Genomic DNA, 13,879 nt, shown 5'->3' with positions numbered 1-13,879 from the left:
CCCCACGCAGGCCCTTTGCGAGGCCAGGGGAGCCCCTGGCGGCCCCCAGGACGGCCGTGCCCTGCTTCCTCTCCACCGCCTCATTGTCTCGAAGGCCAGCGCGGCCCCCCTGGCTGCGCTCCATGGCAACCCCTCCGGCTCTGCTTTCAGGACTCAGGGGCCTGTGGAGCCGGAGGCGGGCCGCCGAGGCTCGGGGACAGCACAAAACGAGGCTGGCACGGTGAAGCCCGGCCACACGTGCCCCTGCATGCCCCGCAGTGCTCAGCGGCCCCGTAGCTCCGGGTGCCAACTCCATGCCCGGACGCTGGTCCTTCCCTTGGCCTCCCCTCACTGGGGGCTCTAACCCCAGTGTTAGGAGGGCGGGCCGGAAAGGGCAGGAGAGAACGCCCTAAGGTCCAACAGCTGAGTTAAGGTCCTGAACAACCTTCTCGCAGGTTTGTCTTTCTCTTCCAATTTAGGGGTTTTTCAGAGGCCTTGCACCCTGGGTCAGGAGTCACAGGACCATGGCGTGTAACACTCCCGACCTTGGGTGACCTAAATGATCCCAGGCTCCGTTCTCGCCGGCCAGTGGGGGCTCTGTGCTCTGCTGGCTGCGGCCTGCAGGGGCCCCGGGGAGGGGGGCCCACCCGGGCTGGGGGGCTGGGGTGCGGAATGTGGCTCTGCGCCACAGACGCAGGCTCAGGGACTGGGTCACGGGCGCTGAAGTGCCTCCTTGGAAAGTGACGGGGCATCCCCGCTCAGGTTTTCAGCTTCAGGAAGTCACTGCCGAGGGCACACACCAGGAACAGCAGAGCAGGGACCCCTGACACCCCGGGCTGCTGCTCCCCGGCGCAGTGGGCGCGAGCCAGCGGTGCCTCCACAGCTCCGGGAGCACCGCGGGCCCAGGATGAGCAGGGAGCCCGCGGGGAGGATGTGCCCTTGGAGCGCAGTGAGGTGCTCACAGGGAGGCGCGGGGCGCACAGGAGCCCCTGCGCGGTGGTGGTGGGGGTGTGTGTGCACGCCTAGCACCGCCACCGCTGCTGTGTGTGGTCTCTGTGGTGTGCGTGTGCACACGCCCCTACACCTGGGAGCCCGGTAGGGAGAGGACACCGCTCCTATTTCACTCGAGGACAAACTGAAGCCACAAAGGCTACATGGGGTGTGCAGGTCGCACAGCAGGGAGGCCCGGGTCCCTCCTCTGGGAGAAGCCGCCCGCCTGGTTCAGCGAACGCCCGCTGCCCAGAAAGGGAAAGCCTCGGCGCCCAGGCTGCCTGAGGGCACAGCCGTGCTCTGCCTGGGGTGGGGACAGGCCATCTCCCTTTCTGGGCACTGGTGCGGGCCAGGAGCCCGGCTGTGCACACGGGCGTGGACGCCAGGGGAGTGATGGTCTGCGAGTGGTACGGCCCGGCCCCCCACGCCATCCCTCCTGGCACAGGATGCTGCCGTCTCCAGCGTGCCGTTGGTGGCAGGGCGAACCCACAGCGTCGTGGGCCTGTAGCTGGGACCTGTGGGACTTCGGGTGTGGCCTTGTACATGGGGTTCTGTGGCCCTCGGAGTGAAGGAATCCGGTTCCCAGCCCCAGGCATGGCGGTGTCATCATGCCTCAGTACTGTCCTACTGTCCTGTGTCCTGCTGCCCCCCGGGGAGGAGGGAGTATGTGGAGGGCACGGACTGACCCACTGGGCTGGTCTCCCGGGGCCAACGAGGACGGGAAGCGCCCTCCAGCTCCCCGACGGGAGCACCCCAGTAGGCCTGGCCGCCCGGCCCAGCTGGACCCCGGGCTCCCTTCTTCCAGGTGCTCTCGCATGGGCCACGCTCTCTGGGGAAACGCCTACTTTGTGAGGGGCCTTGTGCTCCCCCCCCCAGGCCCCTTGTCACATGGCCGCAGTGCTCAGATGCCGTTTCTGAGGAGGACAGGTCAACAACGCGATGGCCAAGCGAGAGCACGGGGGCATGGGCTTTAATGGCTCTGGTCGGACACAGGGCGCCACGGGGTGCCTCTGCAGCACTTGGGGTGCCTGCCTGCAGCCTGCATCGTGCGCGCACACGTGCACCCGCACTGTCCTCGTGCGCACATGGGGCCTGCACACACACACACACACACACACACACACACACACAGTGCCGGTGTGTGAGTCCAGCACAGGCCCCAGGCGCCCACAGGGGACAGAAGGGGCGAGCCCAGGAACTCAGTCCTTCAGATTGTAGTTCCGGATCTTGGGGGGCCTGGGGGGCCGCGGGCAGCCTTTTGTCCTTGCAGGGTGAGCCCTGGAGGGTCCGGTGGGCTTGGCTTTGGCCTGTGCTTCCATCTTCACCCCTGTGATGGCAAAGGCTGCCTGTGTGCCCACGGAGCTCGGGTCAGGGTGTCCGAGGCTGCTGGTGGCTGGACCTGCGCGAAGAACACAGAGAACAGCCTGTCACACCCCAGGGGGCAGGAGGGGGGGCGCTCCCCGAGTGTAAGAGGCTGTGCGCCCTGCCAGCAGGACCCGGGGCCCCACGGCCTGGCTCTTTCCAGAGCCTGTCAGCAGAGTCCTCCCCGGGGCCCTGGCACAGGAGGTCTCTGGGCCACATGGTCTCCAGATGCGCTGCGGGGCCCGGGCCTGCCCTCCGCTGGGCACTCTGGACATTTGGCCCCGAAAACACCATCTCCTGCTGTCACCATTTCGTAACGGGGCCCCTGGGGGCGCGGAGGTTAATGGTTGACCCACGGGATGCCTCAGGCGCCTCCCGGCTGTCCACCACCCTCTGCTTGCGGGCCACGCTGGCCGGGCACCTCCAGCCTGACATGCGTGTCCAGGCGCAGGCCAAGGACCCAGGAGCCTGACCACGCTGTTGCGCGCCTGGGCCGACGCTCAGGCCCAGCCCTTCCAAAGCGCCCGGCACGGCGTCTCTGCACTAGGGCAGCAGGAGACTTTCGTTCTCTAGCTTTCCTCTATTTGCCAAGTGTTTAGAACTAGGAATGTACTTCTTTTGAAAAAAAAAAAAAAAAGCAAAAAACAGAAAAGATGTTATTAAGCAGTTATAAGATGTACGCTCTGGGTGGCCCTCCCTCGGGGCTGGCCTCGTGGGTGCAGCCGGGGCCTTTGGAGCCCCGGGGGGTCCACCTGGGATGGGAATGCTGCCTCAGGGCACAGAGCACCGACGGGAAGGTGGGGCCTGGCACCAGCTTCTCCCACACGTGAGCACACGGTCACACGCCCACCCTGCCCCGCGTCTCTGAGCCGTCCACCCTGGGCTTGGCCAGCGCAGGGCTGTGTGCAGTGCAAGTGGGGGGCACCGCAGGGCAGGGACCCCCCGGGGCGAGGCCTGAGGACGGGCCAAAGGGGCAGGAGGCTGGCGCGGGCTGGGTGCCAGGAGGAGGCTTGGGCTTCGGAAGCACGCCCAGGAGATGCACACACGTCCCCACCGCGGGCAGCGGGACCTCTGCCACATGGACTGCGCCCTGGCCCTCGCCTCGGGCCTCCTCTGTCCTCTCGAGCACCTGCAACGGCGCCCTTCCCCACAGCCTCCTCAGGCTCACCCTTGGCCTCCCTCCTGTCCCTTGGATCCGCTCCTGGGCTGGCCCCCATCCCACTGCCGGGCCTCCCGGCACCCACTTCTGCCGCGGGCCAGGCTGGTCCCGGATGCGCTCGCGCTGCCCCTGCTTCGCCCTCGTGAGGGAAAGGCCGGCGCCTTGGCTTCTCAGAGCAGTTCCTCCCCCACATGCGCCCTCCCGACCTGGTCTCTGCAAGGACACCCTCGGGCCCTGACTTCCAGCTAGCCCTGTCCTGATGTAGGCCCAGGCCCACCCTCTGCTTGGCTGCTTTCCTTCTGGAAAGCCGCGGCCGGTGGGGACAGGCAGGGCTGGGACCCTGACCCTGGTGACACTGGTGGGGGCCCTCCCCACAAGGGGACGGATTCAGGCCTGGCCTGAGTTCACCCTCACAATCTGCTGCCAGGGCGACAAAGTGAGGCTCAGGAGGAAGGAAGAGCCCAGGGCCCGAGGCCCTGTGCTGGGGGGCCGTGCTCCCCGAGATGCTGGTGGTGGCAGCAGGGCCTCTGAAGTGGGGGGAGGCTGGGGAGGCAGCAGAGCCCCCGGTGCCCCCCCCCAGCCCTCCCTGAGGAGGGAGCTGGTGGCTCCAGGGCAGGGGCAGTCGTGGCTCAGGCATGAAGCTGGACGGGTCGGGCCTGTTTGCCCCCAGCTCGGCCCTGTGACTGTGATGTGTCCCTTCCCTGTCAACGCGAGATTTGCCGTTGCTCAGACCAGGGCCTGGTGTGTGGCAGGGTGACGTGCCCCGGGCCCTGATTAGGCTTCGGGAGAAGCACCTGGGCACAGGTGTGTGCTGCGGGTCCAGCCCCACTGCCAGGAAGGCTTGGGGAGCTGCCCGAGGCCTTGTGGCTCAAACCTGGGAGCAGGAACCTGGGTCTGTCTCGGAGGCGCCTGGCTGCTCGGAGCCCCTGCTCAGCTCCCATCTGACTTGGGGAGGTGGCCGGGCTCTGGGAAGCAGGCTGAGCTGCTCCCGGCTGGCAGGGGGTCCTGAGCACACGGGCCCGGACTCTGAGAGCTGCAGGAAGGGCTGGAGCTCCACGGAGCTCACGCGGGCCCTGAGCCTCGGAGCCTCCCCTGGAGCCGGGGGGGGGGGGGGGGGGGGGGGGGGGGGGGGGGGCGGTGCGCAGCTCAGCTCTCACGTGTCTGTTCAGGCCTCGGGCACAAGGGATGAGGCCTCCCCAGGCTCCCTTCTGTCTCCCTCCTTCTGTCTTGTCTGCGCTAAGGGCCCCGTGCACCGACGGGCGCTGCTCCACTGCAGCCTCCCTCCTGCTCCCGCGGGAGCTCCTCCTGCCCTGCGTGCGGCTCTTCCTAAATGAGATGAGCCTGCACGTCCCCCCCACCTTGCCCCTCATCCCAACCCCCCCTTCATTCTCCTTAAGCAGGCTGCGCACCCAGTGTGGAGCCCGACATGGGGCTTGAGCTCACACCCTGAGATCGAGAGTCAGAGGCTTCGCCTACTGAGCCACCCAGGTCCCCCCGCCCCTCTGTGAATTAAAGGTTATGAATTAGATGACGTCATACTGCCCGGAACCTTCCAAGGCTTCCCACCGTGTTGGGACTTGGAGTGGCCTCACTCCCCAGAGCCCAGAGCCCGGCCCCGAGCTTCCAGAAGCTGCCAGCTGCTTCCCAGGGCGCCGAGCCTGCCCCCAGCGAGCCTGCCGGGAGCTGCCGTGTGCCCTCGGTGCAGAGGCGCTGGGGGACATCCTGGGCCTGCCGGTCCTCAGTGGGGGGGGGGGGGGGCAGGGCCCCCTGGGCTGCTCCCGGTGGGGGGTGGCTGCCTTGGTCAACGGCTCTGCCCCCTTCCTCCCAGAGGTTAATACCCAATCACTCCTTCCTGATGCCATCCATTTTCAGGGGTACTCCCCCTGGACCCCAAGGCCCAGCTCTTCAGCCAGAGATGGGGCGGGGGGATGGTGAGGCCGGGACAGTGCGAACCGCAGGTCGGGGATCAAGGGGTGCAGGGCATGTGGGGTGTGGCAAGTGTGGACAGGCGTCCGGCCCCAGGGGCCACACGGCTCTCACGTCGCCCGGCCCCTGGGCGCTCCGCACCGTCCTGCGCAGTGTGGAGAGGAGGGGGCCGCGGGCGGGGGTTGGCCGGGCCAGGGTGGGCCCTGGCCTGCCTCCTCACCCAGGCCCCAGCCCAGAGAAACGGAAGATTCACGAAAGCCGCTGCCAGGAGCTGCTCTCTGCCCCGCTCGCCGGGGGAGCTGCTGGAGCCAGCGAGGCGACACTCCCTTTGCCACCGAAACGCGGCCCCTGGGGAGGTGCCACGGCACCACGCAGGCTGCCCGTCCTGCGCCAGGCGGGGCGCTCCGGGGCCAGCTGCCGGCCTGGGGGCCGCGGGGCCCTCTCCCTGACGGCGCGCCCAGGGCCGCAGCCCTGCCCGCACCCCGATACCCTCGAAGGGAAGGTGAGGAGCGGTCCACGCCCCGGAGGTGGCCCGGGGAAGCCGACCAGAACAGACTAACCGGACCCGTGTCACGAGCTCAGCCGCAGAGGCGCCATTGCCACGTTCCTGATTTTTCCTGGAGGAGCGGCCCTGGTCCCGGCTGTCACGGTACCGGGGCTCCAGGGACGCTGCACAGATCAGGAGACAAATGTGAAGAACCTCAGCGTCCTCCCCGCAGCTCGGGCTGCCCTGCATACCCCCCGGGGCCCCCGCCTGAAACGCCGCCTGTGGACGAGGTCCTCCGCCCCGAGTGGGCCCCGGCTGCCCTCAGCTCCCGGCCACGCGGCCCATGGCTGGCCTGGGGAGCGGGAGAGGCCCCGTGGAGACACCAGCAGGGGGCGGGGGTTGGGGACCGGCAAGGGGGGCAGGCCCCGCCATGGGGGGGGCCAGGCCAGGGTCTCGGTGACAAGGAGGCCTCAGGCAACTCCTGCCCTCCGGGGCCTGCAGGACAGTCCACGCCCACCCTGGCGCAGTGACCACTCCTTGGCAGAGGGGCGGCTGTGGCCCAAAGATGGGACTGCCTGGGGGGGAGCAGAAGGGCCCTCCTGCCTCGGCCGCCTGCAGTGCCGTTGGGTGCTCTCTGCGTGGATGCTTCTACAACAGGCTCTTCTACACGAAGTGGGGCTGGCTCTGGGGCCCGTGGTCACCACGTGGACGCCTTGGCAGGGTCGCTCTGCATGTTGGAGATGAAAGTTCACATCAGAAAATGCAAGAGGAGGGGCTCCTGGGTGGTGCCATCGGATGAGTGGGTCTGACTCTTGGCGTTGGCTCAGGGTGTGAACTCAGGGTTGTGAGATGGAGCCCCACAGCAGGCTCTGTGCCTGCCGAGCTCCAGATCCCTCTCCCTCTCTCTCGGGCCTCCCTGGCTCATGCATGCTCTGTCTCTTACAAATAAATAAATAAATCTTAAAAAAAAATGGAGGGACGCCTGGGTGGCTCAGTGGTTGAGTGTCTGCCTTTGGCCTGATCCTGGGGTCCCGGGATCGAGTACCCCATCGGGCTCCCCGCAGGGAGCCTGCTTCTCCCTCTGCCTGTGTCTCTGCTTCTCTCTCTCTCTCTCAGGAATAAATAAAAAAAATAAATAAAATAAAATAAAGTAAAATAAAATAAAATAAAGAAATGAAATGAAATGAAATGAAAGAAGTAAGAAGGAGGAAAAGAAATGTTGAGAACTGAATCCCAGTGTTTGCAGGACACCCCGAGATGCCCTTCTCAGCGAACAGAGACAGGTGATGCCCCGAGGAGATGAGCTAACCCTCCAGCATAAGGAGATGGAAAGAAACAACACGACAAGCTCAGGGAAACAAGGGGTAAAGAAACGCTACAGTTCAACGAGAACCCCAAGGAAAACAGTGCTATAGAACATCAACCGAGTCCAAGCTGGTGTCTACAGAGATTAATAACATAAATTCCTGCCAAGGTTGATCCAAACAAGGGAGAACAAATACGCACAACTGGGCAAAAGTGAATGTTATAAAGAGCTATTTGCCAGTGAATTAATAGAGCCTCGAGGCAATGGAAGATTCCAAAACCAGAACAGAAAAATAGCCTTTGAAATACCCAACAGGTATTAAAACATGGAGCTGGTATTCAACGGTTCTCTTCCCAAAGGCTCCTGGCTTGGGTGGATTTACAGGTGGTTCTGCTGGATGTTCACAGAGATCAAATATTCATGGAAGAGTTCGTTTCTATCTCATTCAAACGATTCAGACAAGTAACTTAGAATGAAGCATGCCCAGCGAACTGTATTCCCAAACCACTTGAGGACAACGCAGGAAAAAGCTTACAGGCCTATTTAGCTTGCACACGGAGCTGCAAAGCCTTTATGTGAACGTTATCGAATCAAATCAGGCAAATGTTAAGGATACGTCATTATCAAGTAAAGTTTATCTCACCAATGCAAGGCGGCCCCATTTTCAGAAAGTCTCCCACCATAGCGACCCCGTCAATAAATGAAAACATAACTGGGTTTCTCCTCCTCAATGCGGAAAAAAATCTGACAAGGTTTAATGCCTATTTGTCACGAGAGCTCTGTGGATCAGGAATGTAAAGGGAAATTTTAATTTGATAAAGGCCATATTTTTACACACAGCAATCATATGTAATGGGAAAAACCAGCCTCGTGGCTTTCCGCCTGCAAGTGGATGAGGTGCCACGGCACAGTGGCTGGCGGGGCCCAGGCAGGTGTGCAGGAGGGAGCAGTGGGGGGGTGGGAGCACTGCAGAGTGGGGGAGGAAACTGCGCTGGAGGGCAGCCTATGGGGGGGGCGGGGGGGGGGAAGCGCCAAAGTCCAACTGGTAGGAGTGTGGAAGCTCAGCACCAGCGAGGAGGCCACCGCGAGCCAGGGACCCTCCCGGTGCAGCTGCAGCCACCTGTCTGTATCCTGAAGGCCTCAGGGCGAGGCCGCCGTGCTGTGGCCTGCCGTGGCGGGCGGCTGCCAGGTCCCTTCAGCAGGGGTGGGGGGGCTGCAGGTCTCCACGAGGCTCCTGCGCCCCCCGCCCAGAGGTGAAGGAGTGTGACGGAGATTCGCGGCCTTCTCCAGGGAGGCGATAACCCCCACGAGACAAGGGAGCAGCTGTCACACCTGCAACTAATAGGAAGCTGCACATGCCAACCGTGCTGCTTCAGCGAGAGAGAAAGAGAGAGAGAGAGAGAGAGCCGGAAGGTGTACACGGGTTCGGGTATTTTAGGGCTGCAGGACTGCGTCTTCAAGCAGAGCCTTGTGCCCGGGCCCCAGCGGGTGGCAGTTTGGTCTGGGATGAGGCTTGGAGGCCCGACCCGAGAGGCCCCGGGGCCCGCGGGGAGTACGCCATCTACACTAATGACCTCCCCCAGGAGCTCCGAGGTCCCACACTGCAGAATAACACAGGGAACCCAGCAAATTGATAAGAATTACCAGTTTCCCCTGAGGATGTGCAGCGACACGTGCGGAGGGTGGCTGGCGGCAGTGTCCTGCCCGCCGCGGCTCAGCTCCCCGCGCTGGGGATGGACGGGGGTGCGGCGCCGTGCAGCAAGGACGCACCGGGCAGGGGGCGGGCGCCCCACAGAACCTCCACGGCCCACAGCTGCTCCTTCTTTATTTTTATTTTTATTTTTTTAAATTTTTATTTATTTATGATAGTCACAGAGAGAGAGAGAGAGAGAGGCAGAGACATAGGCAGAGGGAGAAGCAGGCTCCATGCACCGGGAGCCCGACGTGGGATTCGATCCCGGGTCTCCAGGATCGCGCCCTGGGCCAAAGGCAGGCGCCAAACCGCTGCGCCACCCAGGGATCCCTGCTCCTTCTTTAAAACATCGTTTTGACTGCGTTATAACTTGCACGCAATAAAATGCACCATTTTTATTTTTGTATTTATGTTTTTAAGATTGTATTTATTTACTCATGAGAGACACAGAGAGAGGCAGAGACCCAGGCAGAGAAGCAGGCTCCCTGCAGGGAGCCCGACGCAGGACTGGATCCCAGGGCCCCGGGGTCACGCCCTGGGCCAAAGGCAGGCGCTCAACTGCTGAGCCACCACGTGTCCCTAAAATGCGCCTATTTTAAAAATCTACGTTTCAAAGCCTTTTAGAGCATGTATGCATCTATGCGTCTGGAACATTCCACCACGCAGGGGCCCCAGGCAAGCACTGGTCCCTCCTGGAGCCTCACTAGGCACGTTTTGAAGACTGGTTCTTCCAGAGACCCGAGAAATGTTTCTTGAGGTTCATTCGTGTAGTCGTCGTCGTGGAGACCCTAACTCCTCTGATTGCGGGCTAGTGCTTTATTCTACGGCTGCCCAGCACTCTGGCCTCCCCTTCATCGGTGGTGGGTGCTTGTGTTGTCCCCCATTTGGGCATGAAGTCACTATAAACGTTCACGCTGACGATTCTGACTCTGACTGGGGGGGAGCAGAAGGGCCCTCCTGCCTGAGTGCACGAATGTTTCTCTCTTTCAAGATTTTATTTATTTGGAGGGAGCGCGCGCGCACAAGCAGGGGGCAGGGGGAGGAGCAGAGGGAGAGGGACAAGCAGACTCTGCCCTGAGCACGCAGCCCCGTGTGGTGCTTCATCCCACGACCCTGAGATCATGACATGCAGTTCATTTTTCCCCATATGGATATGTCGTCATCCCAGCACAATTTGTTGGATATTCTTTCTCCTTAAATTACTGTAGAGCCTTCGCATTAACTGATTTGTTAGTGTGCGTGTGTCCACTGCGCTCTCTGTCGTACACATGCACACTTGTGCCAACAGCACACTGTCACAATTACTGTACCTTTATGGTAAGTCTTACAATTAGGTAAAATCCTTCAACTTTGTTCTTTTTTGAGACTGCTTTGAATTTTCTATATCCTTCCCATATCCATGTAAATTTTAATTTTTTATTTCAATTTCAAAAATTTCATGGGATCTTGATTGGGACTTTGCTTAATCTGCAGGTACATTTTGGGAGAAATGACATCTTAACGTTGAGGCTTCTAGTCCATGAGGATGGTATACCTTTCCATTATAGGTCTGACTTTTCTGTGCAGCGGTCCTTTTCAGTGCACACACATTCCTTTAGTATATCCCTAAGTATTTCACGGTTTTGGATACTATTGTAAATGATATATATATATTTTTTAAATTTTTATTTATTTATGATAGTCACAGAGAGAGAGAGAGAGAGAGAAGCAGAGACATAGGCAGAGGGAGAAGCAGGCTCCATGCACCAGGAGCACGACATGGGATTCGATCCCGGGTCTCCAGGATCGCGCCCTGGGCCAAAGGCAGGCGTCAAACCGCTGCGCCACCCAGGGATCCCTGTAAATGATATTTTTTATCGCAGTTTCTGATTCTCATTGTTATGTATAGAAATATAACTGATTTGACATATTGATCTTGTATTGACCTAGTCCTGGTACTTTGCCAAAGCCACTTTTTTGTTCTAATAGTTGTGTTTTTTAAAGTTCCTAAGGATTTTTTTTTAAAGATTTTATTTATTTATTCATGAGAGACACACACACACAGAGGCAGAGACACAGGCAGAGGGAGAAGCAGGCTCCATGCAGGGAGCCGGACATGGGACTCTATCCCGGGTCTCCAGGATCAGGCCCTGGGCCAAAGGCAGGCACTAAACCGCTGAGCCACCCAGGCGTTCTGATCACTGACTTTAGAACACTGTTCTTGTCTCTTTTAAGTATCTAAAGGCTCAAGTTTGTAAGTAAGACTTTGTGATTTCTTCTTTGACCCATGAGCCTTCTATTTTTAAATTCTTTTGGATATTTTTCTAGATATCTCTGTGTTCTTGATTGCCAGTGTAGCAGGTTTGTGGCCAGCAAATACAGTCTGTATGACTTCAACCTTTTTAAATTTACTAAGACCAGTTTTATAGCCCGGCATGTGGCCTATCTTGTCAAACGTACCGTGTGCACCTCAAAAGTGTGTGTGTTCTGTTGATGGTTGGGGCAGTGGACACGTGCCAGTGAGGCCGAGCTGGCTGACAGCGCTGCTCAAACCCTCTATTCTCTACCTCCACTGACTTTTCTGTCTCCTTGTTCTGTTATCGCTGAGAGAGAAGTACTAGAGTCTGAGTATAATTACGGACTTCTCTACATTTCCTTCCATTTCTGAGAGTTTTTTTAAAAAACATTTTACCTATTTATTTGAGAGAGAGAGCGTGCACAAATGGGGTGAAGAGGTGGAGGGAGAAGCAGAGGGAGAATTTCAAGCAGACTCCCCCCTGCACGCAGGGCCCCATGTGGGGCTCGATCTCATGACCCCAAGATCATGACCTGAGCTGACATTAAGAGCTGGGCACTTAACCACCCAGGTGCCCCTCTCCTGAGGGTTATTTTTATTTATTTATTTTTAAAGATTTTATTTATTTATTAATGAGAGATACACAGAGAGGCAGAGACACAGGCAGAGGGAGAAGCAGGCTCCATGCAGGGAGCCCGATGTGGGACTCGATCCCGGGTCTCCAGGATCACATCCTGGGCTGAAGTCGGCACCAAACCGCTGAGCCACCCGGGCTGCCCTTCTGAGGGTTTTTAAACTTCACGTGTTTACAGCTCCTACTAGGAACATACATACTTGGGAAGGTTGTCTCTTCTAGTAGCTGACTCCTATGCCATCACAAAATGTCCCTCTTTATCTTGGGTTAATATTCCCTGTTGGGAAGTCTGCTTTGCCTGACGTGAAAGAGCCATCCAGCCTTCTTCATCCAACTGTGTCTCTGTATTTAGAGTGAGTTTTTTGTTGACAGCACACCGTTGAGGCTGGCTAGCCTTTTTCTCCCAGTCGGCCCTTTAATGCAATATTTAGACCATTACCTTTAATATTATTTTCAATGTGATTGGTTTTAAATGTTTTTTTTCTACATTGCAATTACTAATTTTTTTCTCTTTGTCCTGTTTGTCCTTTTTCCCTTTTTTCCTCTTTTTGAGGCTATTTTTGGGTTGATTTTTTTCTACTCCATTTTATCTGTGCCACTGGCTGTGCTTTGCTGTCGTTTCTGAATGTCTGTTCTGCACTTCTAACTTGTCTCATTCTGCTGTGACGCAGGGTTGCACAATGTCACCTGAAGAGCCTCAGGAGAGTATACCTCCCTCTCCTCTTCCCACCATGCATGCCATTTTTGTCGTACCTTCTACTTCTAGGTGTATTATGAGACTTGTGATACACGTATGTTAGTATGTGCATTTTATTTTTTTATTTTATTTTATTTTTTTTAAATTTTTATTTATTTATGATAGTCACAGAGAGAGAGAGAGGCAGAGACACAGGCAGAGGGAGAAGCAGGCTCCATGCACCGGGAGCCTGATGTGGGATTCGATCCCGGGTCTCCAGGATCGCGCCCTGGGCCAAAGGCAGGCGCCAAACCGCTGCGCCACCCAGGGATCCCAGTATGTGCATTTTAAACAATCGGTTGACATGTAAAAAAAAGAAAAGCAGACCTACCCTCTTCCCTTACATGCAGACCTGCCACGTCTGACTTCTGCACTATTCTCCGTTGACCCATGTCTCTATCTGGCATCATTTTCCTTCAGCCTGAAGAGCGTCCTTTTTTTTTTTTTTTAAAAAAAAAAACAATTTTTAGTTATTTATTCATGAGAGACACAGAGGGAATAGCAGAGACCCAGGCAGAGGGAGAAGCAGGCTCCCCTCAGGGAGCCTAATGTGGGACTTGATCCCGGGACTCCAGGACCACGCCCCAGGCCAAAGGCAGGCACTAAACTGCTGAGCCACCCAGGTGTCCCAAATATTATAGTTTTAATCTCCAGAAGCTTTGTTTGGTTCTTTTCATTTTCTCAATTCTTCTCATTATGTACATGTTTTTCTTCAAATGCTTGAATATAGTCATTCCAGTTCTTTTAATGTCTTTGTCTGCTTGTTCCCTCATTTCTGCTATTTCTAGGTCTCTTTCTACTGACTGATTTTCCTCTTGATTCTGGATCACATTTTCCTGCTTCTTCACATGTCTTGTAATTTTTGATTGGGTGTTAGGCATTGTAATATTTTCTCAAAAAATTTTTTGAGAGTGTGGGGTTTTATTTTGGTAGGCAGTTAGGTTCCTTGTTTGGTCATTTCTTTTTCTTTTTTTAAAAAAAAGGTTTTATTTATTTATTCATGAGACACATAGAGAGATAGGCAGAGGGAGAAGCAGGCTCCATGCAGGGAGCCCAACGCAGGACTTGATCCTGGGTCTCCAGGATCATGCTCTGGGCTGAAGGCAGGCACTAAACCGCTGAGCCACCGGGCTGCCCTTGTTTGGTCATTTCAAGACTGTTTTTAAACTTTTCTAGTGTAAGTCTACGTGGGCCTTCACTCCAGAGAAACCTAGCCCTACTACTGAGGTGTGACTTATCTGGGTCTCTCCACTGAAGGAAGGTGATGATGGGGACTCCTCACTCTGAATATCTTCCTGCTCTCTGAGAGCTCTGGAAATGGCTCAGCTTACA

At 57.5% G+C, this 13,879-nt stretch overlaps 1 protein-coding gene and 1 long non-coding RNA gene across 7 annotated transcripts in view; one reads left to right on the top strand and one right to left on the bottom strand.

The window, feature by feature from the left end:
* The window catches only part of LOC119873203, a 32,519-nt gene that overhangs the window by 4,727 nt on the left and 13,913 nt on the right, over positions 1–13,879 (top strand). The gene's annotated exons all lie outside the window — the stretch shown is intronic.
* CCDC57 (coiled-coil domain containing 57) overlaps positions 1,910–13,879 on the bottom strand; it is a 101,841-nt gene continuing 89,871 nt past the window's right edge. For 4 of the 6 annotated variants that reach the window (XM_038546254.1, XM_038546256.1, XM_038546255.1 and 1 more), the window contains one exon: positions 1,910–2,368. In XM_038546254.1, coding sequence (XP_038402182.1) covers positions 2,169–2,368 — 200 coding nt within the window. In that variant the 3' untranslated portion in view covers positions 1,910–2,168. Of the gene's footprint in view, positions 2,369–11,932; positions 12,225–12,878; positions 12,981–13,879 lie in introns of those variants that run through there. The other 2 variants (XR_005364101.1, XR_005364100.1) reach the window with 2 other exon arrangements.

The sequence above is a fragment of the Canis lupus genome, chromosome 9 (assembly GCF_011100685.1).
Source record: "Canis lupus familiaris isolate Mischka breed German Shepherd chromosome 9, alternate assembly UU_Cfam_GSD_1.0, whole genome shotgun sequence".
Taxonomy (NCBI): Eukaryota; Metazoa; Chordata; class Mammalia; order Carnivora; family Canidae; genus Canis; species Canis lupus.
The sequence above is the reverse complement of the archived record's forward strand: the minus strand, read 5'-3'. Positions and strand labels throughout refer to the sequence as shown.